The following is a 22,441-nucleotide window of genomic DNA, read 5'->3' on the forward strand; positions in this document are numbered from 1 at the left end:
TATCACTTCCTCTGCCTCTTTGGAATCCATTGCCATATGTTAACAGGTGGCTAACTGCTCATTGCCATGAGGTGATAGTCTAGGAAGGTAGATCCTAATGCCCATTACAACAAAAGATACCATATGCATGGGATTTTTGAAAGTGAGTTTGTTACTCACATGTTAGGTATTCAAGTACATAAAAGGTCTCACTAATTACTCATTTCTTGTGGTTAAACACCCTGTGGCAATACAGCACGGTCTATAAAGTCTGTATTAAGATATGTGCAGAATAGCCAGTTACAAATGTATCTTCCTTAGGGATTATCATTTGACATTCTCAGAATTCCCAAATGCAGCATGCATTTTATTTATTATTGCTCGAAGTGCTAAAATTGTCAGTATATATAATGGTGGTATGTTTGGTAGGTTAATACATGTTATAGTTTTGATTTTCACAAATGCAGTTTCTAGCTTTTCTAATTCAATGCATGAATCATGCTTTGTTCTTGTTTGCCGGGTTTAGTATGCCTAGCTTGTACAACTTAGTGGCTTGTACACTGTAGTAAGTCAGACACCAAACTTAATCCACATTTGAGCTGTTAATTCCTTCAGCTAAGGAACTAAAGTCACAGGCTGAAGTACCGATCAGCTTTCATAGGTTAAATCTTGCAATGCTCTCAAATGTACTCACAAAAGTCGTGCTAAACGTGTTAAAATCTGGTCACTTCTTGTGATGCCACTTACCGTGAAGTCATCACCTGTGATGTTACTGCCTGTGATTCCACACTCGATATCACACCTTGTGGTGTCACTTGCATACTGCCTAATATGGTTAGTCTCCGCACTTATCTTTTTAGGTTGAGCATAGTGTAGGAAAGTACCATCTTGCCTGGCATGTTAACCCCATATTTCACTGTATATATGTTGTTTTAGTCTATGTGTCACTGGGACCCTGCCAGGCAAGGCCCCAGTGCTCATAAGTACGTGCCCTGTATGTGTTCCCTGTGTGATGCCAAACTGTCTCACTGAGGCTCTACTAACCAGAACCTCAGTGGTTATGCTCTCTCTGCTTTCCAAATTTGTCACTAACAGGCTAGTGACTAAATTTACCAATTCACATTGGCATACTGGTACACCCATATAATTCCCTAGTATATGGTACTGAGGTACCCAGGGTATTGGGGTTCCAGGAGATCCCTATGGGCTGCAGCATTTCTTTTGCCACCCATAGGGAGCTCTGACAATTCTTACACAGGCCTGCCAGTGCAGCCTGAGTGAAATAACATCCACGTTATTTCACAGCCATTTACCACTGCACTTAAGTAACTTATAAGTCACCTATATGTCTAACCTTCACCTGGTAAAGGTTGGGTGCAAAGTTACTTAGTGTGTGGGCACCCTGGCACTAGCCAAGGTGCTTCCACATCGTTCAGGGCTAATTCCCCGGACTTTGTGAGTGCAGGGACACCATTACAAGGCGTGCACTGTACATAGGTCACTACCTATGTACAGCGTCACAATGGTAACTCGAAACATGGCCATGTAACATGTCTAAGATCATGGAATTTTCACCCCAATGCCATCCTGGCATTGGGGTGACAATTCCATGATCCCCCGGGTCTCTAGCATAGTACCCGGGTACTGCCAAACTGCCTTTCCGGGGTCTCCACTGCTGCTGCTGCCAACCCCTCAGACAGGTTTCTGCCCTCTTGGGGTCCAGGAAGCCCTGGCCCAGGAAGGCAGAACAAAGGATTTCCTCTGAGAGAGGGTGTAACACCCTCTCCCTTTGGAAATAGGTGAGAAGGCTGGGGAGGAGTAGCCTCCCCTAGCCTCTGGAAATGCTTTGATGGGCACAGATGGTGCCCATCTCTGCATAAGCCAGTCTACACCTGTTTAGGGATCCCCCAGCCCTGCTCTGGCGCGAAACTGGACAAAGGAAAGTGGAGTGACCACCCCCCTGACCTGCACCTTCCATGGGAGGTGCCCAGAGCTCCTCCAGTGTGTCCCAGACCTCTGCCATCTTGGAAACAGAGGTGTCTGTGGCACACTGCACTGCTCTGAGTGGCCAGTGCCAGCAGGTGACGTCAGAGGCTCCTTCTGATAGGCTCTTACCTGTCTTGGTAGCCAATCCTCCTTCCTTGGTAGCCAAACCTCCTTTTCTGGCTATTTAGGGTCTCTGCTTTGGGGAATTCTTTAGATAACGAATGCAAGAGCTCATCAGAGTTCCTCTGCATCTCCCTCTTCACCTTCTACCAAAGGATCGCCTGCAAAACCGCAACAAAGTAGCAAGATGACTACTAGCAACCTTGTATCGCTTCATCCTGCCGGCTTTCTCGACTGTTTCCAGGTGGTGAATGCTCTGGGGGTAGCCTGCCTCCTCCCTGCACCAGGAGCTCTGAAGAAATCTCCCGTGGGTCGGCGGAATCTTCCCCCTGCAACCACAGGCACTGAAAGACTGCATCACTGGTCCTCTGGGTCCCCTCTCAGCACGACGAGCGTGGTCCCTGGAACTCAGCAACTCTGTCCAAGTGACTCCCACAGTCCAGTGACTCTTCAGTCCAAGTCTGGTGGAGGTAAGTCCTTGCCTCCCCACGCTAGACTGTATTGCTGGGTACCGCATGATTTGCAGCTGCTCCGGCTCCTGTGCATTCTTCCAGGATTTCCTTCGTGCACAGCCAAGCCTGGGTCCCCGACACTCTAAACTGCAGTGCACAACCTTCTGAGTTGTCCTCCGGCGTCGTGGGACTCCCTTTTGTGACTTCACGTGGACACCGGTTCACTCTTCTTCCAAGTGCCTGTTCAGGTACTTCTGCAGGTGCTGCCTGCTTCTGTGAGGCTCCCTGACTTGCTGGGCGCCCCCTCTGTCTCCTCCTCCGAGTGGCGACATCCTGGTCCCTCCTGGGCCACAGCAGCACCCAAAAACCTCTACCACGACCCTTGCAGCTAGCAAGGCTTGTTTGCAGTCTTTCTGCGTGGGAACACCACTGCAAGCTTCATCACGATGTGGGACATCCGTCTTCCAAAGAAGAAGTCCCTAGCTCTCTTCTTTCTTGCAGAACTCCAAGCTTCTTTCATCCGGTGGCAGCTTCCTTGCACCCTCAGCTGGCATTTCCTGGGCTCCTGCCCACTCTTGACACTGTTGCGACTACTGGACTTGGTCCTCTTGTCTTACAGGTACTCAGGTCTGGAAATCCATTGTTGTTACATTGCTGGTGTTTGTTCTTCCTGCAGAATCCCCCTATCACGATTTCTGTGCTCTCTGGGGGTAGTAGGTGCACTTTACACCTACCTTTCAGGGTCTTGGGGTGGGCTATTTTTCTAACCCTCACTGTTTTCTTACAGTCCCAGCAACCCTCTACAAGATCACATAGGTTTGGGGTCCATTCGTGGTTCGCATTCCACTTTTGGAGTATATGGTTTGTGTTGTCCCTATAACTATGTGCTCCTATTGCAATCCATTGTAATTCTACACTGCTTGCATTACTTTTCTTGCTATTGCTTACCTAATTTTGGTTTGTGTACATATATCTTGTGTATATAACGTATCCTCATACTGAGGGTACTCACTGAGATACTTTTGGCATATTGTCATAAAAATAAAGTACCTTTATTTTGAGTACTTCTGTGTATTGTGTTTTCCTATGATATTGTGCATATGCCACCAGTGGTATAGTAGGAGCTTTACATGTCTCCTGGTTCAGCCTAAGCTGCTATGCCATAGCTACCTTCTATCAGCCTAATCTGCTAGAAACACCTCTTCTACACTAGTAAGGGATAACTGGGCCTGGCACAAGGTGTTAGTACCTCTGGTACCCACTACAAGCCAGGCCAGCCTCCTACATTGGTTGTGCAGCGGTGGGATAAGTACTTGTAACTACTTACCACTTTGTCATTGTGTACTTTTCATAAGAGAATAATATACAAAACAGTTCAGTGTATGTACATCTAACCAAAACGTTTTGCTTTTCTCCTCTTAAACTTTTTACAAAGTGATGAAAATTATTCTAAAACTTCTAAAAGTTTCCAAAAAGTTTGAAAAAGTTTTTTTCTCTGTTCTTTAAAAAGTTCTGAAACTTTTTCTTCCTTCTCACTATTTCTAAACCTTTTACTATCATGTCTGTAGAAGACCCTACTCTTAAAATGGTCAATACTACTTATGACAATTTGAATTACAAGAGCCTAAGAAGTCTCTGCTTAGATAGAGGTTTAGTGATAGGAAAGAACCCTACAAAAGAGTTTCTATTTAACATGCTTATTGTGAATGATGAGTCCCAAGCAGGCACATCAAATGAGAGGTTAATAGAAGGTTCCCATTCTGACTCAGGGGATCTCCTTGAGGGAGGTGGGGAGGGTTCTGAACCAGATCTGCCCCCTAGCAGGACACCCAGTAATGTTGGTAGTAATGGAGGTTCCCATCACAGTAGAGGAGTCTTTCTTCCTGGAGGCCAAGTTGCTAGGGTTCAGTCAGTTAGGGACAGATCCCCCTCTGTTGTTTCCAATTACTCTTCTGTGTCCAAGCATTCCCAACCCACCCACCCTGAGGATAACTTGTTGGAAAGGGAACTCAAAAAGTTGAGGGTTGAAGAGACCAGACTGCATCTTAAACAGCAAAAGCTGGCCTTAGATAGGGAATCCCTAGACCTGGAGAAGGAGAGACAGAGATTGTGGTTTGGACCCCATGGTGGCAGCAGCAGTATTCCTGATAGTAATCCTGTTAGAGAGCAGGATTCCAGGAATCTGCACAAGATAGCCCCCTCTTACAAGGAGGGGGGTGACATCAACAAGTGGTTTGCTGCACTTGAGAGGGCCTGTATGGTACAGGGGGTCCCTCAAAGGTAGTGGGCTGCTATATTGTGGCTATCTTTCACTGGAAAAGGTAGGGGTAGGCTCCTTACTGTTAGAGAAAGTGATGCTAACAACTTTGCAGTTTTGAAGGATGCACTCTTGGATGGATTTGGCTTAACCACTGAACAATACAGGATTAAGTTCAGAGACACCAGAAAAGAGTCCTCACAAGACTGGACAGACTGTGTTGACTGTTCAGTGAAGGCCTTGGAGGGGTGGTTACATGACAGTAAGGTTTCTGACTATGAAAGCCTGTATAATCTTGTTCTGAGAGAGCATATTCTGAATAACTCTGTGTCTGACTTGTTACACCAATATCTAGTGGAGTCATATCTGATCTCTCCCCAAGAATTGGGAAAGAAGGCAGACAAATGGGTCAGAACAAGAGTGAACAGAAACGTTCATACAGGGGGTGACAAGGATGGCAAGAAGAAGGATGGTAAGTCTTCTGACAAGGGTGGGGACAAAAGTAAAAATGAGTCTTTATCAGGCCCACAAAAATCCTCTGGTGGGGGTGGTGGGTCCAAATCCTGTTCCAATATACCAACCTAAAAGCCTTGGTGTTATTTGTGTAAAGTCAAAGGCCATTGGACAACTGATGCCAGTTGTCCAAAGAAAAACACCAAACCTCCCACTACCACAACCCCTACTGCAAATTCTACTGCCCCTAGTAATAGCAGTGGTGGTGGTAGCAAACCTACTAATAGCCAATCCAAGGGAGTAGCTGGGCTCACTTTTGGTAATTTAGTTGGGGTTGGTCTTGTTAGGGAGACCACAGAGGCTGTGTTAGTCTCTGAAGGTGCCATTGATTTGGCCACCTTGGTTGCTTGTCCCCTTAATATGGATAAGTACAAGCAACTTCCCCTAATAAATGGTGTTGAGGTTCAGGCCTACAGGGACACAGGTGCTGGTGTTACCATGGTGATAGAGAGACTGGTGCACCCTGAATAACACCTACTTGGTCAGCAGTACCAAGTGACAGACGCTCATAACAACACTCGTAGCCACCCCATGGCTGTTGTGAATCTCAACTGGGGGGTGGGGGGGTAGTGGTCCAAAGAAAGTTGTGGTTGCTTCAGATTTACCTGTAGACTGTCTACTAGGAAATGATTTAGAGACATCAGCTTGGGCAGAAGTGGAGTTGGAGGCTCGTGCAGCAATGCTGGGGATTCCTGGGCATATTTTTGCTTTGACAAGGGCTCAGGCCAAAAAGCAAAAAGGACAGGGTAACTTGGATCCTGGAACAATGGACCAAGTGCTCCCTAAAGCTAGGGGTAGCAATGGTAAATCCCTACCCACTATCTCTCCCTCTACAGATGATTCTCCTTCTGAGGAAGAAGAATTTCCTCCCTGTGCAGAACCTTCACCAGATGAGCTGGCAGCAGACACAGCTGAGCTTTTGGGTGTAGGGGTGGCCTGCCAGGGAAGAGCTGAATGTGGCACAGCAAACTTGTCCCAAATTAGAGGGTCTCAGACAGCAAGCTGTCAAACAGCAAAATGGGGATGTCAGTGACTCACATAGAGTTTACTGGGAGGACAACCTCTTGTACACTGAGGCAAGGGACCCAAAACCTGGAGTAGCCAGGAGATTGGTCATTCCCCTGCAGTACAGAGAGTTCCTCCTAACTCTTGCACATGACATTCCCTTGGCTGGGCGTTTGGGCCAGATCAAAACATGGGAAAGGCTTGTCCCCCTGTTTCACTGGCCTAGGATGTCAGAGGACACTAAAGATTTTTGCTAGTCTTGTGTGACCTGCCAAGCCAGTGGCAAGACTGGTGGCACAGCAAAGGCTCCCCTTATTCCACTACCTGTGGTTGGGGTCCCCTTTGAAAGGGTAGGGGTTGACATAGTTGGCCCTCTTGACCCTCCTACTGCTTCAGGCAATAGGTTTATCTTGGTGTTGTGGGCCATGCCACAAGATATCCTGAAGCAATTCCTCTAAGGACCACTACAGCTCCTGCAGTGGCAAAGGCCCTCCTGGGAATCTTTTTCAGGGTGGGTTTCCCAAAAGAGGTTGTATCAGACAGGGGTAGCAACTTTATGTCTGCATACTTGAAAGCAATGTGGAAGGAATGTGGTGTAACCTACAAATTCACCACTCCTTATCATCCACAGACTAATGGACTGGTAGAGAAGTTTAATAAAACTCTCAAAGGTATGATAATGGGACTCCCTGAAAAACTCAGGGGGAGATAGGATGTCCTGTTACCTTGCCTCCTTTTTGCTTACAGGGTGGTACCCCAGAAAGGAGTGGGATTCAGCCCCTTTGAACTCCTCTTTGGACACCCTGTAAGAGGTCCACTAACACTTGTGAAGGAGGGTTGGGAACAACCTTTAAAAGCTCCCAAAAAGGACGTAGTGGACTATGTACTTGGCCTAAGATCCAGAATGACCGAGGACATGAAAAAGGCCAGTAAAAACCTTCAGGCCAGCCAAAAGCTCCAGAAGCAATGGCATGACCAGAAGGCTGTTCTGATTCAGTACCAACCAGGACAGAAGGTGTGGGTATTGGAGCTTGTGGCCCCAATAGCATTCCAGGACAAATGGAGGGGACCCCATCTAATTGTTGATAAAAAGGGTGAGGTTACCTATCTGGTAGACCTGGGCACTGCCAGGAGTCCCCTTAGGGTGATTCATGTCAACCGCCTAAAACCCTACTATGACAGGGCTGATCTCACCCTGCTCATGGCAACAGATGAGGGACAGGAAGAAGAGAGTGACCCTCTCCCTGATCTCTTTTCCACCACTGAAAATGATGCTTTAGTGGAGGGAGTAGTTTTGGCAGACTGTCTAACTGCAGAACAGTAGACAACTGCATAAATCTCCTTGGACACTTTTCTGAACTCTTTTCAACTGTGCCAGGCACCACATCTTGGTGTGAACACACAATTGATACTGGAGACAGCTTGCGTGTCAAAAGTAAAATCTATAGGCAGCCTGACCATGTCAGGGACTGCATAAAACAAGAGGTTCAGAAAATGCTTGATCTAGAAGTGGTTGAACCTTCTGAAAGCCCATGGGCGAGTCCTGTGGTGCTTGTACCAAAGCCTCACTCAAAAGATGGAAAAAGGGAGATGAGGTTTTGTGTAGACTACAGATGTCTCAATCAGGTAACAAAAACTGATGCTCACCCTATACCCAGGGCAGATGAGCTCATAGATACACTGGCATCTGCCAAGTATCTGAGCACCTTTGATTTGACTGCAGGGTATTGGCAGATCAAATTGGCTGAGGATGCTAAACCTAAAACTGCATTTTCAACTATAGGAGGGCACTACCAATTTACAGTGATGCCCTTTGGTTTGAAGAATGCACCTGACACTTTTCAGAGGTTGGTGAACACAGTCCTGCAAGGGTTGGAGGCTTTTAGTGCAGCATATCTAGATGATATAGCTGTCTTTAGCTCCATCTGGGATGAGCACCTGGTCCACATTTGGAAAGTTTTAGAGGCCCTGCAAAAGGCAGGCCTCACTATCAAGGCCTCAAAGTACCAGATAGGGCAGGGAATAGTGGTTTATCTGGGACACCTGGTAGGTGGAGAACAGATTGCACCACTTCAGGGGAAAATCCAAACAATTATGGATTGGGTTCCCCCTACAACACAGACCCAGGTGAGAGCCCTCTTAGGCCTCACTGGGTATTACAGGAGATTCATTAAAAGCTATGGCTCCATAGCAGCCCCACTTAATGATATCACTAGTAAGAAGATGCCTAAAAAGGTATTGTGGACAGCTAGCTGTCAGAAAGCTTTTGAGGAACTCAAACAGACCATGTGCTCTGCACCTGTCCTAAAAAGCCCGTGTTACTCCAAGAAATTCATTGTTCAAACTGATGCATCTGAATTAGGGGTAGGGGCAGTCTTATCACAACTGAATTCTGAGGGCCAGGATCAACCAGTTGCTTTTATCAGCAGAAGGTTTACCCCTAGTGAAAAGCATTGGTCTGCCATAGAGAGGGAGGCCTTTGCTGTGGTCTGGGCACTGAAAAAGTTGAGGCCATACCTGTTTGGCACTCACTTTATTGTTCAGACAGACCACAAACCTCTACTTTGGCTAAAACAAATGAAAGGTGAAAACCCTAAATTGTTGAGGTGGTCCATATCTCTACAGGGAATGGTCTATACAGTGGAACATAAACCTGGGAGTACCCACTCCAATGCAGATGGACTCTCCAGATATTTCCACTTAGACAATGAATACTCATCAGATCATGGCTAGTCTTATTGTCCTTTGTTTGGGGGGGGTTGTGTAGGAAAGTACCATCTTGCCTGGCATGTTACCCCCATATTTCACTGTATATATGTTGTTTTAGTCTATGTGTCACTGGGACCCTGCCAGGCAGGGCCCCAGTGCTCATAAGTATGTGCCCTGTATGCGTTCCCTGTGTGATGCCTAACTGTCTCACTGAGGCTCTGCTAACCAGAACCTCAGTGGTTATGCTCTCTCTGCTTTCCAAATTTGTCACTAACAGGCTAGTGACTAAATTTACCAATTCACATTGGCATACTGGTACACCCATATAATTCCCTAGTATATGGTACTGACGTACCCAGGGTATTGGGGTTCCAGGAGATCCCTATGGGCTGCAGCATTTCTTTTGCCACCCATAGGGAGCTCTGACAATTCTTACATAGGCCTGCCAGTGCAGCCTGAGTGAAATAACGTCCACGTTATTTCACAACCATTTACCACTGCACTTAAGTAACTTATAAGTTGAAGATGAAGGTTGGGTGCAAAGTTACTTAGTGTGTGGGCACCCTGGCACTAGCCAAGGTGCCCCCACATCTTTCAGGGCAAATTCCCCGGACTTTGTGAGTGCGGGGACACCATAACACGCGTGCACTGTACATAGGTCACTACCTATGTACAGCGTCACAATGGTAACTCCGAACATGGCCATGTAACATGTCTAAGATCATGGAATTGTCCCCCCAATGCCATTGTGGCATTGGGGGGACACTTCCATGATCACCCGGGTCTCTAGCATAGTACCCGGGTACTGCCAAACTGCCTTTCCGGGGTCTCCACTGCAGCTGCTGCTGCTGCTGCCAACCCCTCAGACAGGTTTCTGCCCTCCTGGGGTCCAGGCAGCCCTGGCCCAGGAAGGCAGAACAGAGGATTTCCTCTGAGAGAGGGTGTAACGCCCTCTCCCTTTGGAAATAGGTCTGAAGGCTGGTGAGGAGCAGCCTCACCCAGCCTCTGGAAATGCTTTGATGGGCACAGATGGTGCCCATCTCTGCATAAGCCAGCCTACACCGGTTTAGGGATCCCCCAGCTCTGCTCTGGAGCGAAATTGGACAAAGGAAAGGGGAGTGACCACCCCCCTGACCTGCACCTCCCAGGGGAGTTGCCCAGAGCTCCTCCAGTGTGTCCCAGACCTCTGCCATCTTGGAAACAGAGGTGTCTGTGGCACACTGGACTGCTCTGAGTGGCCAGTCCCAGCAGGTGACGTCAGAGGCTTCTTCTGATAGGCTCTTACCTCTCCTGGTAGCCAATCCTCCTTCCTTGGTAGCCAAACCTCCTTTTCTGGCTATTTAGGGTCTCTGCTTTGGGGAATTCTTTAGATAACGAATGCAAGAGCTCATCAGAGTTCCTCTGCATCTCCCTCTTCACCTTCTACCAAAGGATCGACCGCTGACTGCTCAGGACGCCTGCAAAACTGCAACAAAGTAGCAAGGCGACTACTAGCAACCTTGTATCGCTTCATCCTGCCGGCTTTCTCAACTGTTTCCAGGTGGTGCATGCTCTGGGGGTAGCCTGCCTCCTCCCTACACCAGGAGCTCTGAAGAAATCTCCCGTGGGTCGACGGAATCTTCCCCCTGCAACCGCAGGCACCAAAAGACTGCATCACTGGTCCTCTGGGTCCCCTCTCAGCACAACGAGCGTGGTCCCTGGAACTCAGCAACTCTGTCCAAGTGACTCCCACAGTCCAGTGACTCTTCAGTCCACGTTTGGTGGAGGTAAGTCCTTGCCTCCCCACGCTAGACTGCATTGCTGAATACTGCGTGATTTGCAGCTGCTCCGGCTCCTGTGCACTCTTCTAGGATTTCCTTTGTGCACAGCCAAGCCTGGGTCCCCGACACTCTAACCTGCAGTGCACAACCTTCTGAGTTGTCCTCCGGCGTCGTTAAGACTTTGCGTGGACTCCGGTTCACTCTTCTTCCAAGTGCCTGTTCAGGTAGTTCTGCGGGTGCTGCCTGCTTCTGTGAGGGCTCCCTGACTTGCTGGGCGCCCCCTCTGTCTCCTCCTCCAAGTGGCGACATCCTGGTCCCTCCTGGGCCACAGCAGCACCCAAAAACCTCTACTACGACCCTTGGAGCTAGCAAGGCTTGTTTGCGGTCTTTCTGCGTGGGAACACCTCTGCAAGCCTCATCGCGACGTGGGACATCCGTCTTCCAAAGGAGAAGTCCCTAGCTCTTTTCTTTCTTGCAGAACTCCAAGCTTCTTCCATCTGGTGGCAGCTTCTTTGCACCCTCAGCTGGCATTTCCTGGGCTCCTGCCCACTCTCGACACTGTCGCGACTACTGGAGTTGGTCCCCTTGTCTTACAGGTACTCAGGTCCGTAAATCCACTGTTGTTGAATTGCTGGTGTTTGTTCTTCCTGCAGAATCCCCCTATCACTACTTCTGTACTCTCTGGGGGTAGTAGGTGCACTTTACACCTACCTTTCAGGGTCTTGGGGTGGGCTATTTTTCTAACCCTCACTGTTTTCTTACAGTCCCAGCAACCCTCTACAAGCTCACATAGGTTTGGGGTCCATTCGTGGTTCGCATTCCACTTTTGGAGTATATGGTTTGTGTTGCCCCTATACCTATGTGCTCCTATTGCAATCTATTGTAATTCTACACTGCTTGCATTACTTTTCTTGCTATTGCTTACCTAATTTTGGTTTGTGTACATATATCTTGTGTATATAACTTATCCTCATACTGAGGGTACTCACTGAGATACTTTTGGCATATTGTCATAAAAATAAAGTACCTTTATTTTTAGTACTTCTGTGTATTGTGTTTTCTTATGATATTGTGCATATGACACCAGTGGTATAGTAGGAGCTTTACATGTCTCCTAGTTCAGCCTAAGCTGCTTTGCCATAGCTACCTTCTATCAGCCTAAACTGCTAGAAACACCTCTTCTACACTAATAAGGGATAACTGGACCTGGCACAAGGTGTAAGTACCTCTGGTACCCACTACAAGCCAGGCCAGCCTCCTACACATAGCAGCGCACAAGCGCTGATTTTCCAACCTGTTGGTATCTATCACTCCCATCACTATCACTCGTTCATGGGCTTGCCTTTCAAATATCCTTTGTTTTCGGTGGTAACTGCTTTACGTTTGTCCCTCCTGGGGGCAGTTTTGTTTCCACCCTGGCCATTAACCCTGTTACATGGACAATTCCTTTTGCTGATAACTTTGACTATGAGCGAACTTCTTTCCTTACGTCTCTCTCTTCACACTCTCCGCGGCGTTTTGAATCGGCTCACTTATGTCAACTGTTTTACTTTTTATTTTCAGTTTGTGTGGCAAGAAAAGTTCAGTTAGGAATTTACAATGCTAATAGCTGTACCTCAAGCAAACACGAGACCCATTGCACTGCAAATGCTTGTTAAGGACTTGTGGCCTGCCACCAGCCATCATCACCTGCACCCTTCCCCTGACTCCTTAGTAAATTAAAACATATTAACATATTAGGTCCCCGGCTTTCAGTAATGACTCAGTGGGGAGTCCCTGGATTCCAATAATGATTCAGTGGGGGTCCCTGAGTTCCAGTAATGATAAAGTGGGGGTCCAAAGAAGTCAAAAGGTTGGGAACCACTGCCCTGGATGACAGAAGCTGACTCGAGAAAAGCTTCACAATAACAATATTACCAACAGTGTCAGTAACAGTGCACTGCATTCGTTGACTTTAGAGACAGTGCACCTAACCTTTGCTCCTCCGATAAAACTGGGTGACTGCGGCATAAACAACCTAAGTGGCTGGCTGTTTTAAAATCTAATGAAACGTATCAAAAATCTAAAAAGTACACAAAACCTTGTCGGGCGCCACGCATTATTGGGTCCCCTTTCCACTCCATTTTAATTTAAAACAATCTGGATACAGCTCTCAAAAGCTAGCAGTCAATGCAAGCCGTTTGATTTCTTACATCATATCATGGGCAGAAAAATGAGGGGCGTGGACAGAAAAAGCGGGAGGAGAAGGCCGGGCTGGGGGCCTGTCATAGCCCAACCAATCGCATCTCTCGCTCGTTCAAGCCCCTTTCCCTTCCCGCCTGGCAGGAAGGGGCATTAGGCCAAGGGTCAGCGGCGCCTGGAGGGCTGCCCATATTAGTTTTAAACCAGTTTCTCCCAGTAACTCGTGGGTGCATACACGTAAAATTGTCTGTCGTGACACTCGCCCGTGGACGTGTCAGTAAATTGTTGGACAAATGATAAAAACGTTCTCTCGCGCTATGGTACCAGAAAAGCTTTATGGGCACTTTCTATACGATTTCGACGGTGGTTTCTGCATTTCTGTTTGAAGAATACTAGGATTCTGCTTTCCTCTGTTAAGGGCGGGTGCGCCCCTGCATACTGGAAACGTTATTGGAGACACTTTATACAGTGCTATATTAACTGGAGGTGCTTGCCCACGTATGATTGGTCAGACCCTCACTGGAACTGCACCGTCCAGTAAAATTGCACGTTTTCTCTGCGCCCCTCCAAAACCTTCATCTTCTTTAACATACTACAAAGGAAAATGGTGTGCATTCACAATATTAAAATAAAACAAACACATACAAAACACAAACACAGAGACCATGACCTTGGAATACTCTAATCTGGATTACGTTGAAACCTTGTATTTTGTGCGTGTTAAGATTACCATTAGACTAAGGGCGAGGCTGGAGCATTCCATAGGGTTGGCGTTGTTTGGGGCTATGCTCAAGGATGGTATTGTTTAGGGTCAGTCTTTACCTTACTTTTATAGTCACAACAGGGATAGAATCAGACGTCAGTGCTAGATATAGGTGCGAGGCTAGTTGTAGGGTTGTGCCCCTAAAATCGCACATTTTCTAGTGTAAAATGTGAGTAGAAAACTAGGCACCGATGTCTGCTTTGCATGATGCAACTTTAGTCCCTTGATATTAGGCTAAAAGCGAAGCTACAATTCCCAGAATACAACGCGGTGCGAGCTAAAAGGCCTGGGCTGGCTGCTCAACTCAAACCACCGTGAGATTATGCCACTCTCATGTTCTAGTATGTCATGTTCTCACGTTCTCTCTCTGGCCATTGTTCGAAAGATTCTCCTATCGGTGTCTGCAGGCCGCCTCCGTCTCCTCCTCCTCTTTACATCCTCTTCTTACCCCTCCTCTTCCTCCTCCTCCGTCCGCGCCCCCTGGTCCACGGTCCAGCCCCTACCGGTAAATACTGGACTCAGCTTCCCTCTCAAGACTGCTCCAAAAGGTCCCGAGTCACCTGGGCTTCCCAAGTTGTCCCGTCCCCCGCGTTAGGTCTCCTGACTGCCCTTGAGTCTCTTGTCCTCTGTGTGTCCCGTCATCCTCAGCTGACGCTCCTTTCCAAGTTTCCAACCTCTCTGCTGCCGCCTGTCTCACTCCAGCTGCGGGGTGCTGACCGGTCTGCGGAGGGAGGCGCAGAGACGGTGATCGGGGGCTCACAAAATGCCCACCTTCTACGGACGGATTTTGGGGTGAGTAGTGCTATCATTTCCTTCACTCCTGTACGGAAGAGCCATATCGAGCTCTCAAGTTTCCCTGGCCCAGCTCCGAGAAATTCGCCCAGACCAGTATTTTTGCTTTGCATCTTGGGACTTGAAGTTCTATCTAGGTAACACGAGAGCTCTGTGAGAGCAGAAGGTAATAAGGGGCCTCTGCGTGGTATGGGGAGGTCTGCGGTTCACCAGAGCAGCGTAAGATATGAGGCGTCCGGTGCTTAGTATACGTACACTGTGAGGACAGTAAACGGATAGCACGGGCAGAAGGCTGACCAGCTGAATCCATGGCACTAAGGATGAGCATTTTCCGCTCTGCTTTAACTTTGCAAACGTTTATAATCCTGGCCATTCCATACGGTTGGTATTAAAGATGTAGGCCAAGACTGCAACTACCAGAATACATGTGATTGTAACATAAATGCCTGGGAATGGAGCCTTCAAACCTTGGTGACATGGATTCATACTGTACACCTTATAAGGGTGGTGTAAAACAGCATGAGGATGGCCATGGGCCAGGGTGGTAGATCTGAGGATGTGTAGTACGCTTTGAGGGTCCCTATCGGTGGTATGAAATAGTATGCACTTTCTACAGGTGGTATACGATGGTACGGTAGTACAAGTGTGTTGGATTCGAAAGGATAGGCGTTCTTAAGTTTAGTTTAGAAGTGGTTGATAGCCCCTACGAGTGGCAGGAAAGTACAGGGGTCATCTTGTGTGGTTTAAGCAGGTATCCGGGTTAGTACTGTTGGTGCAAGTACTTTATGAGGAAGCTATGTTCATTTGAGGGCCATCATTGCTTGTATAGGAAAGCATGAGTTTCGCTGTACTCAGATTTAAAAAAGCCGCCAAGACCTGGAACTCCCTACCACTCCACCTTCACCAGACTCAGGACCTCCTGACGTTTAGGAAACGCCTCAAGACGTGGATGTTCGACCAGTAGCCTCCCCCCCGCGCCTTGAGACCCTAACGGTTGAGTAGTGCGCTTTATAAATGGACTGATTGATTGATGAGGGCTTTTCTGGGTGTAACAGAAAGGCATGCGGGGCTCTAAGTGGAATAATAAAGTAAGAGGATTTCCAGGGGTGGTTCTGAAAGTTGTGGGGGATATATATGGGTTGCATCAAAAGTTATAGGGATGGCTGAGGGAGACGTGACAAGGCGGTTTAATGGTATGAGAGCTCCTATAGGTGTGTGAATGTGATATGGAGGCATAAGGTACCTTTGGACAGTACACCAGTACCTACCATCATATGAGGGTCCCTTTTGATGGTGAAGGTGAGTGGTAAGTCTCCTAGTGGACTAAGGTATAAGGGTTCACATGGGTGTTTTGGAAAATGTAAGAAGGTCTTTATTGGTGTGTAGGTGGTATAACAAAGTGTAACGAAATGCTACTAGAGTCTCCGGGATGAGCCCATTTACAGGTCTCCACTAGTTTATTTGAGGGAGTGAGGGTAGTTGTGTGCAATATAAATATGTGTGAGGGTGCAAGGTTGGTTTTAAAGGCGTGAGCATGTCTCTTGGCACTATCAAATCTGAGGGCTCCTGAGGTGTATTGGAAGGTGTGAAAAGCCTTGTGTTTGTTGTCCAACGGTGTCAGACTCCTACGATTGGATCAAACAAGGCGAGGGTCATTGTGGAGGGGTATGAAAGAGCCACAGGTTCCTGATGCTGATGTCCGAAGTAGGAGGGCCGTGAGTGCCTGTGAATGCTGTCAATCAGTTAGGCCCGTGGGTGTGATAGCAAAGGGTTTGCGTAGGACGATGTGACGGCTCACCTCGGTTTTTCTATGATCTTGGGGCTCTAGGAATGTAGGAGGAAATTAGTCAGTCTATCTGGAGACGGGACATGGATTGCGAGTCCCTGGTGGTGATCTCAGAAAGTGTGGTAGTCCATGAATTTTCATAACAGAAGGCACTGGGCTATCTGTGTGACATTTGAATGTGTTGTGGTCCGCATGTTTCACTGACATCTATAGATGCAGGGGTCCAGATCAGTGGCTTACATGTGCAAAAACCCTTAGCTTGGACATCAGAAGGTTTTGGGGCGCAAGTGGGTGTGTCAGGTGTGATGCCACTTTGTGGGTGGTGTCAATCCTGTATTTGGGAACAGTGTGTGAGGGGTCCCTTTGAGTGAATCACACTGCAAGGGCTCTGGTGCGGACGAGAGGGTTGTTGATGCATAGGTACAAGAATTTGTGGGTTCTAGAGGTGGTATCATAAGATGGGAGGGAAGAGACATATAAGTGATATAGGAGACAGGAGTGAAGACTCTTAAACTCGCATAAGAAGAAGAAAACGCCTGAGGAGTTATATCGTAATGAAAAATGAGAGTACCTATCAGGTAATTGGAGGTCTGAGTCCTGGGGACAAGGATAAAGCACACTGTGGCGATAGACACCCTACTCTGTTCGCCAGTACTTGCTATGAGCAGTGACACAGCAAGCACTCTGCATAAGCACGCCATCCTTGCTTTAGAAGGCTGATGATGTGCCTTGAGCAAATGTTGCTCTGCTACAAATGGGGATTACAGTTTTATGGTATTTATTTCAAGACATTTCTGTCTGTATTTTTCCATGTTTATTTTTGAACATTTATTTGCATGTATCCATATTTATTTTGTTAAAAAAACAAATCTACAACTAAGGCATTTCCACATCTATTCAATCCGTAGAGTACATTCTCACTTGCAAGCATGCTAGTGCTTTAAAAGGCCCTGCTTAATGCATCACTGATATGCAGTGCAATGAAAAAGTTATGACTGTAGATAAAACGTGCAAATCTGCAACTGTTTAAATTTAAACCTTCACCCCTCCTTGTCCCTTTTTCACCCCTCCTTGTCCCTTTTTCACCCCTCCTTGTCCCTTTTTCACCCCTCCGTCCCGCCCGCTCCCACCGCCTGTCGTTGTGCAGCCTGACAGTTTTGTTGACAACATTGAAAATCACTGAAAACAGGAGCACTTCTAAGTGACTCTCATTAGGGGGACTGCAAGGGGTCAGAAGGCAACGGCTCCTCCGATTGACTAAACTCGCATCTGACGTGTCCTTTTTATTAATTTCTTTTTTCAGTTTTAATAAATAACAGCGCGCACACGTACATTTGTTACTCATTCTCTTCTCCACAGAGAAGTGTACATGACACGTGAACAAATATATATGTTCACGAGTTAAAGTTTTCTTTATAGTCTCGTCAGGGGTAAGCGCTATACAAATACAAATGCAATTGTGTTTTTGGGGCTAATACCAGTTACATTTTTATTAAAAAGCAAGCAGGTATAACAGACAGCGCCTGTTGCGAAGATCTGTGCGAAACCTAGAGATCACTGGAACGATGCGACATAGGCCTACTTTATCATGTATGCAAGCGAAATCCTTCGACTTTCTTTGGATTCATTGTAACAGCGTGTGTTTCTAGGAAAATGTGCGACAAGACGTAATAATATTAAGTATGTAGTATACGTATGTGATAGGAAGCTCGCAAACCAATATTATATCATGCCGCTTCCTGGCAGCGCCACACCGACCAGCACTACGCTTCACACATTCAACCTGTAGTAGAGGGCACCTTTCCAGTGTCAGTCGGCCTGGACCCAGAAGTGCGTCACGTTTTGAACGGGAGCTTGTTGACAGAGCGAAGGTCCCTGTCCAGAACGTAATGTTCGGATCGGTTCATCGGGCAGTCGGCCAGCCTTAGACGTAAGTTGCGCGGCACACACGCTGCTTTGGCCTCTGTGTGATGACGTAGCACGCCAGCACAGCCCAGGCCAATGTGTTGGCTGCAGAACGTGCTGCTGGAGAGCTGAAAACGTGCCTTCCGGACCCCTAGGTTTGCCCATCCCTAGCACTCCAACGTCTTTGACAGTAGTGGATGTCATCATTCTGTGTTGTTACTGTCAATCATATGCATTCTGTTGCATTCTTGGAGAGATGTCAGGAAGAACCGGTCTGTGAAGTGCTATGCGCCTTGTTTGGTATAGATGCTTGGAAAAAAGCAGTATCCTCTGCATTCGTGAAACGTGGTAGAGTGCACCTTGCAGTTAGTCAGTTACTTGGACATGGGCGAACTTCCACGTTGAACAAACCGGGCTCAAGGCACAGCCACAAGTTATAAAGGCAGCTCACCACAGAGACAAAGAATATAGTGTAGTAACTAGCAGGGAACCATCAGGCAGACAGGACGTAATCCCTCGTGTCAGCAACGAGCTACTAAAGAGTTACCATTTGACAACAACGTGAATTACGATATATGTGGTATTTTTATGGATGACAAACCTAATCAGTAGAGTTCTTACATCAGAACGACAGCACTCTTGCTGTTACAGCACAGAGCTGTGCGTGTTTACATATCTCCTGACAGGACCTTGGTGGACCATGTGCACAGAATAGCTGCGCCAGGCTGTGTCTACAAAGTGCTCAAGCGCCCAGGGAGGGCAGGGCCGACACTTGGTGCAGTGCTTCAGGGGAACACTATTAGTATTAATGCGCTGTGTAAGTGAGAAATATAATGCAGTGCATGGGTAACCATACTTATCTTTGAAAAAAAGTATGCTTTGTTTTCCAAAACTGCCCCATTTGTCAGTCTTTCAGGTATTATACAGGATAAACTACCTCTAACTGAGTGGCACCATTTTGTATCAAGCTACCAGGGAGTGCCATGACATCGCAAGGCTTACTTCCTTCTCTGTGATGTCACCGAACTTTTTACTAAAGTAAATGAAAACGATTTGTTAAATGGGATTTTAAAACTTATTTGGGGCGGAATTGCCCGCTATATTATAACGTTAGACAATTTAAGGAAGCCTATTACAAACTTCTAATTAGAAGGCTTAAGTTCCTTCACAAAAATTTGCACCCAACCTCCGCTAGCGTCCTCTCCCTAACTAATAAGACGATCAGCGCAGGAAAATAAAAATACAAAACTTTTCTGCAGGCATCTGTAACTCCATCAAGCCTTACAAGGCCTAGAGGTGCTGGCATGATACATAAAACGATAGATCCTGTTAGACAGCTAAGAACCCTTTGCCACCCTCTGATCACCCCACTGCACACAGCAGTATTAACAGAAAGGACCCCATTGCCTCAGTTTGTGAAATAAATGACTCCTGTCCTTAGAAACCACCTTCAGTCACGCAGGATGCCCTAACGATTACTCCATGCTTACGGCAATCAAGCCTTTCTTAAAACTCTGTACTTGATGGTGCCGTGCCATCTCATGGCGACCCTGCTGTAGTCGGAGAACCTAAGCATCCTCTCATTCTGAAAAGCTCCCAGGATCACCTCCTAAGCTGCTGCAGTACTCTGCTCAACCATCAATGCCTCGTTTAGCACCTTCCCCTTTCACTGTCTTGGTTGATAGTCTGTAGGCTGTGCTAATAGTCACTTGGGAAGCTAGGGCAGGCAGGAGAACCTATGTTAAAAAGGGTATAGGGATAATTCAGGCAACACTGGGATGTTTCAAAGGTGAATGTAGTCCAAGTTGTATTCTGAAGATGTTCTATTTGGTTCTGCAATTGGATTATGGAGGCAATTACACACTCTCTGAGCTCGTGCAGACCTTCCCCTTCATACTTCTAATCAATTCCTGATGACTCCATGAAAGAAATCCTCATTACACACTAAAGGTTGGTCTTCGTTACAACTCCTTTAATAATCAATGGCCTGGGAAGAGTCTTGGAGAGCACACACTGCTGCCAAGAGAAGTGCTACCCTCTAGGATGGCGAGACCCTGTCTCTGGACCCTCATCCTCTTTACAGTTGAGGGATCTAGCAATATTATCTACCAGACGTTGAGAAAATGGCTTAAAACCCCTTTCCTTTTTTGTCCTTGCCTTTTTTTTTTTGATTGGTATATCTATGGTTTGTGGCACATACAGTTCTAGGAGGAATCAGTAGGTTGCTTGGAAGTCCCAGCTTTTTGTGCCCTGGTTCCAGGCAATCATCTAGCAAGAACACCTCCTCTGAACCTATTGCACCTGGGTACCATGAGTGCGTGGCCTTCTTGGCCTCCTCTTTTGGCAGTCAGTCTTCTTTATCACACTGCAGTAGCAACTGGTTGAGTTTTACTTACTGTCAGCGGCTAGAGATTCTCTCCTGGTATCTTACTACCCTCACATAAATCTGCATCTCTTCCGCACTTATTTCTGTCCCAATTATCACTTTTCCACACATTCTAAATTTACAGGTTGATTTCAATCAAAATTCTTCACCTTTGCATGATGGGGTGCTGCTTCCTGTACAGAAAAGTGATTCCAGTTTCCAGCATAGTGGTTGACATAAATTACTTTTTTATAAAGTTGTGTGCTCACTATTGGGGCTCAGCCATAATGCATACTTTAATCCTAACTTTAAAGTCTGTTTCATTCTTAGATGATACAAACCGAATAAACGGCATCACCGAGAAGACAAAGTACAACGGGGGCAGTTGGTATTTATAAAATATCGTGGCCTTGAAGTAATTCAAATAAGACACTTTCCACGACGATCCTTCATTGTCTTTGTCCTTCAGATCAAGTCTTCTCCCTGCAGCATTGCTGGCCACCTATGTTAAAGCAAGTTCATAGGGACAGGCTATCTCATTTCAACAACACACAGTGGGGGTTAACCTTCTCACTGACGCACATTGTTGTGAATGCCTTTTTCAATCCCACAACCAGTGCTTTAAATGGAACTACAGAAGTCCAGGTACTCACTCTTTAGGGTACCTGTTTGTTACTAAGAAGTGCTAGTACTCCCCTATTAAATGTATTGCAGCAGAGCAGAAAAGTGCAGGTACTCTCCCCTTCAAATTGAAGTGCATGTACTCAGTACCAGAGAGTATCTGTCCATTTAAAGCACTGCCCACAACCATTGAATATTGGCTGTCACACACCCCAGCAGTCATGCACAGCTGGCAGGTTCTGTTTCAAGCCCACAACCTATGGGCAAGAGCTGTTCTATACGAATGCAGTCTTGCAGTGAGACAGTCTGTGCCCATCCCACAAAACCATCGTGCCACCCCATCACACACAGAATCACACAGGTACGTCCAGGACAGCTAGTCTCAACTTCACAATGTTACTCTCATGGCTGGGACAGTCGGTCTCATTTACACAACATACACTCAGGACTGACTAACAAAGAGCTACTTCTGGAGCACATTGTCTCAATTCCACAACTTATGATGGGCAAATGCAAGCATGCATGCACTCAATATTTTAAGGGCAACTTCTCTCTTTGACACAGCACACCTAGGAATGGGCTGTCTGACCATACTTGTACACATTCTCAGGATTCGACCATAAAACGGAATCCACCCTTGCAAAAATGTTCAAACCAGCCCCCAAGAAGGCCTTGAACAGAATGGGACCGAAAGGGCCCAGCTGGAAATTGTCAGACCCCAAACCGAAGCCCCCTGGAAAAAGCCAGTCCGGCTCAGTACAGTGTATTACTGTGGTTATCTCAGTCCTCTGGCATATTCTGGCGCAGACCCACACTCGATTGTCTCATCCCACTCACAGAGAGCAAGCAAGCACAACTGTGGCAGGATGGTAAAACAAAGAACCCCATTGCCAATCTCTGAACTGTCTAATGGTGGCTAGGAATCGAAGCTTTGCAATAGTGACCTGAGAAAACTGATTTTCGCATGGCATATTTCAATGTGTCTTGCTTTTGCAGCTTGAAGAGTATCTCGCTGCACAGATTCATTATGCACGTAGGTGTTGCTTTAAAAAAAAATCTGCAGCACCAAGGTCACTTTGCAGTGAAAATGACTTACTAACAGGAGTGCAGTTATCATTAGTGAGGCATGTATAGTGGTAACAGGGCATACAGGCACAGGGGTGTGGAATTCCTATAGCCCAACGCCCAGGACACATTGTGGAGCAGGAAAGGGGTAATATTTGTTTCCCTATATTAATGTTGATGGA

General features: G+C 46.9%; 1 protein-coding gene across 1 annotated transcript in view; it reads left to right on the plus strand.

Moving 5' to 3' along the window:
- Positions 1-14,217: 14,217 nt before the first annotated feature.
- Positions 14,218-22,441, plus strand: part of PCK2 (phosphoenolpyruvate carboxykinase 2, mitochondrial) — a 57,708-nt gene continuing 49,484 nt past the window's right edge. Inside the window, exon 1 of the mRNA XM_069238125.1 lies at positions 14,218-14,517. Within this exon, the coding sequence (XP_069094226.1) occupies positions 14,489-14,517 (29 nt within the window). The 5' untranslated portion in view covers positions 14,218-14,488. The remainder of the gene's footprint in view (positions 14,518-22,441) is intronic.

This window comes from Pleurodeles waltl, chromosome 6, assembly GCF_031143425.1.
Source record: "Pleurodeles waltl isolate 20211129_DDA chromosome 6, aPleWal1.hap1.20221129, whole genome shotgun sequence".
Taxonomy (NCBI): domain Eukaryota; kingdom Metazoa; phylum Chordata; class Amphibia; order Caudata; family Salamandridae; genus Pleurodeles; species Pleurodeles waltl.